Source organism: Cricetulus griseus, chromosome 6 (genome assembly GCF_003668045.3).
Source record: "Cricetulus griseus strain 17A/GY chromosome 6, alternate assembly CriGri-PICRH-1.0, whole genome shotgun sequence".
NCBI classification, from domain to species: Eukaryota; Metazoa; Chordata; class Mammalia; order Rodentia; family Cricetidae; genus Cricetulus; species Cricetulus griseus.
Genome location: NC_048599.1, coordinates 84,124,309 through 84,127,173, shown reverse-complemented (window position 1 = coordinate 84,127,173; position 2,865 = coordinate 84,124,309). Strand labels below are relative to the sequence as shown.

General features: G+C 56.1%; 1 protein-coding gene across 1 annotated transcript; it reads left to right on the top strand.

The window, feature by feature from the left end:
* Positions 1-1,363: 1,363 nt before the first annotated feature.
* Chst1 (carbohydrate sulfotransferase 1) lies at positions 1,364-2,599 on the top strand. Its single transcript, XM_035446242.1, has one exon. The coding sequence runs from the start codon at positions 1,364-1,366 to the stop codon at positions 2,597-2,599; it is 1,236 nt and encodes a 411-aa protein (XP_035302133.1).
* Positions 2,600-2,865: the final 266 nt, after the last annotated feature.

Genomic DNA, 2,865 nt, shown 5'->3' with positions numbered 1-2,865 from the left:
GCACTTGGACATGCATGCTAGCCAGCTCCTTCCCAGAGGAGCCCTGGTATGGGAAGAGGGATCATGACTTGTTGCGGGTGGGAAATAAATGTTGCAGCTTGAAAGCTGGGGCTTCATGGCTCAGGGGTAGCGTTAGATCAGCTGGAGCCCCGAGTTTGCACTCAATGCATGGAGCAGGCAAAGTCATATTTTGTGTCCCAGAATCAGACTGTGGGGCACAGAGAAAGGCAAAGATAAGGGGGTGCTGGAGCCCAAGCCCATCCTGCCTGCTGTTTCCACAGTTGCTGGTCATAGAGCTGAGGTGAGGATCACTGGACTTCCCGGACAGGCTGGATCTGAGACACTGGCAGCTGAGTCGCTACTGTGCAGCAGCAATCCCTTTTATGGTAAGTGTTGAGGTCTTGGGACAGCCCTGGTATTTCATAGGACCTGGTGGCTGAGTCAGCATCTCCTGGGCCACCTTGCAAGATACTTGGGGCACACTGTGAGCCCATGGCATGCACTTCCCTTTTCTGCCTTCTTGTGGCCCCTACCTATCCTCTCTTTTGTGGACCAAAGGGCTGGAGGAGTGGCTTGGAGAAGCCAGGGACTTTTCTCTGGGTAGTGAGCATCACTGCCTCTAGCCAGAAACAAACCTTGGGTCCTAGGCAGAGACACATCCCAGTAGCCTCTGGGACCTGCCCTTTCTCCAAGGGAATGTGCCTAGAAGTCCACATTTGGAGGTAGCTGGGTTCCCCCATTTGCAAGGTAGAATGGTCATGGCCCATTGTGGGAAGATCCTGGCCATGCTGGCTTCTGCTGTCAACTCAGAATTCATGGAGCATAGGGGTCCCTGCTCTCCAGGACTTGTGTTTGGGGGTAGGAATTTGGTGTGTATCCTTCCTCTAAGAGTAGGTAGAGGATGGAGAAAAAGACAATTGTCTGGGAAAGTGGGTATCAGTCCGTGTGATTAGAAGATGTTCCTGATCCAGGAGTTGCCGGTAGAAATCACAGACAGTGGCAGGGAGTGGCATGAGGCACCCCCTAAGTGTGGGAGTTGGGTGAGTTAGACTTTGGCACAGTAAGTGGGCTCGGATAGGAAACCAGAGCTCATTCTAGGAGGTCTCTGCAATCACAATTTGCTTAGCTCTTGGGGCACAGGGAATCTGTCTGTTTAGCTCTCAGAAGCTCCCAAGAGACATCAAGAAAATGGCAGTCCAGTGCAGGCTTGTAGGTCCTAGGGGATGTGTGAGCACTGGGCAGGAGCTGGGTGTTTTCCTGGGTCCCATGGAGGCTCTTGGTTGTGTGAAGCACTTAACCCTTGGCTGTCCTCTGCCCACAGACCCTGTGCCTTGGAGCAGCAGCCCCATGACGGTGCCCAGCCATGCAATGTTCCTGGAAGGCTGTCCTCCTGCTTGCCCTGGCTTCTATTGCCATCCAATACACAGCCATCCGCACATTCACTGCCAAATCCTTCCATACTTGCCCTGGGATGACAGAGACTGGGCTGGCAGAGCGGCTGTGCGAGGAGGGCCCCACCTTCTCCTATAACCTCTCTAGGAAGATCCACGTCCTCATCCTGGCCACCACACGCAGTGGCTCATCTTTTGTGGGCCAGCTCTTCAATCAGCACATGGATGTCTTCTACCTGTTCGAGCCTCTCTACCATGTCCAGAACACGCTTATTCCCCGCTTCACCCAGGGCAAGAGCTCGGCAGATCGTAGGGTCATGCTAGGGGCTAGCCGGGACCTGCTGAGGAGCCTTTATGACTGTGACCTCTACTTTCTAGAGAATTACATCAAGCCACCTCCGATCAACCACACCACTGACAGGGTCTTTCGCCGAGGGGCCAGCAGGGTCCTCTGCTCCCGTCCAGTGTGTGACCCCCCAGGGTCCCCTGATCTGGTCTTGGAGGAGGGGGATTGTGTGCGCAAGTGTGGCCTGCTGAACCTGACCTTGGCGGCTGAGGCTTGTCGTGAGCGCAGTCATGTGGCCATCAAGACTGTGCGGGTGCCTGAGGTGAATGACCTTCGAGCCCTGGTGGAAGACCCCAGGTTGAACCTCAAGGTCATCCAGCTGGTACGAGACCCTCGTGGCATCTTGGCTTCCCGGAGTGAGACCTTCCGGGACACCTACCGACTCTGGCGGCTTTGGTACGGCACAGGGAGGAAACCCTACAACCTGGACGTGACACAGCTGACGACAGTGTGCGAGGATTTTTCCAGCTCCGTGTCCACCGGCCTGATGCGGCCCTCCTGGCTCAAGGGCAAGTACATGCTGGTGCGCTATGAGGATCTGGCCAGAAACCCCATGAAGAAGACAGAGGAGATCTACGAATTCCTGGGTATCCCCCTGGATGGTCACGTGGCACGCTGGATCCAGAACAATACACGGGGCGACCCTACTTTGGGCAAGCACAAGTATGGCACAGTGCGCAACTCTGCGGCCACAGCTGAGAAGTGGCGCTTCCGCCTCTCCTATGACATCGTGGCCTTTGCCCAGAATGCCTGCCAGCAGGTGCTGGCCCAGCTGGGCTACAAGATGGCCAACTCGGAGGAGGAGCTGAAGAACCCGGCCATCAGCCTGGTGGAGGAGCGCGACTTCCGACCATTCTTGTGACACGGGTGTGGTGGGGGTGGGAGGCAGGTGGCGCTGGTTTTGCTGACGTGGACCTACTATGGACGATTTTTTAACTGTTGCCTTATCTCCCTCCTCCCTCTCCCACCCTGTCCGTGTGTCCTTCTCACCCCTGCCAACTCCCCTCCCTCCTGCCTTTCCCACCGTCTGTGTGTCCTTCCCACCTCCTGTCCACTCCCCTTCCCCTGCCTCTTTTAGCCCCTGATATTTGCACTATGTCTTGGAGGGGAATCACTGGGGCTGAGGGA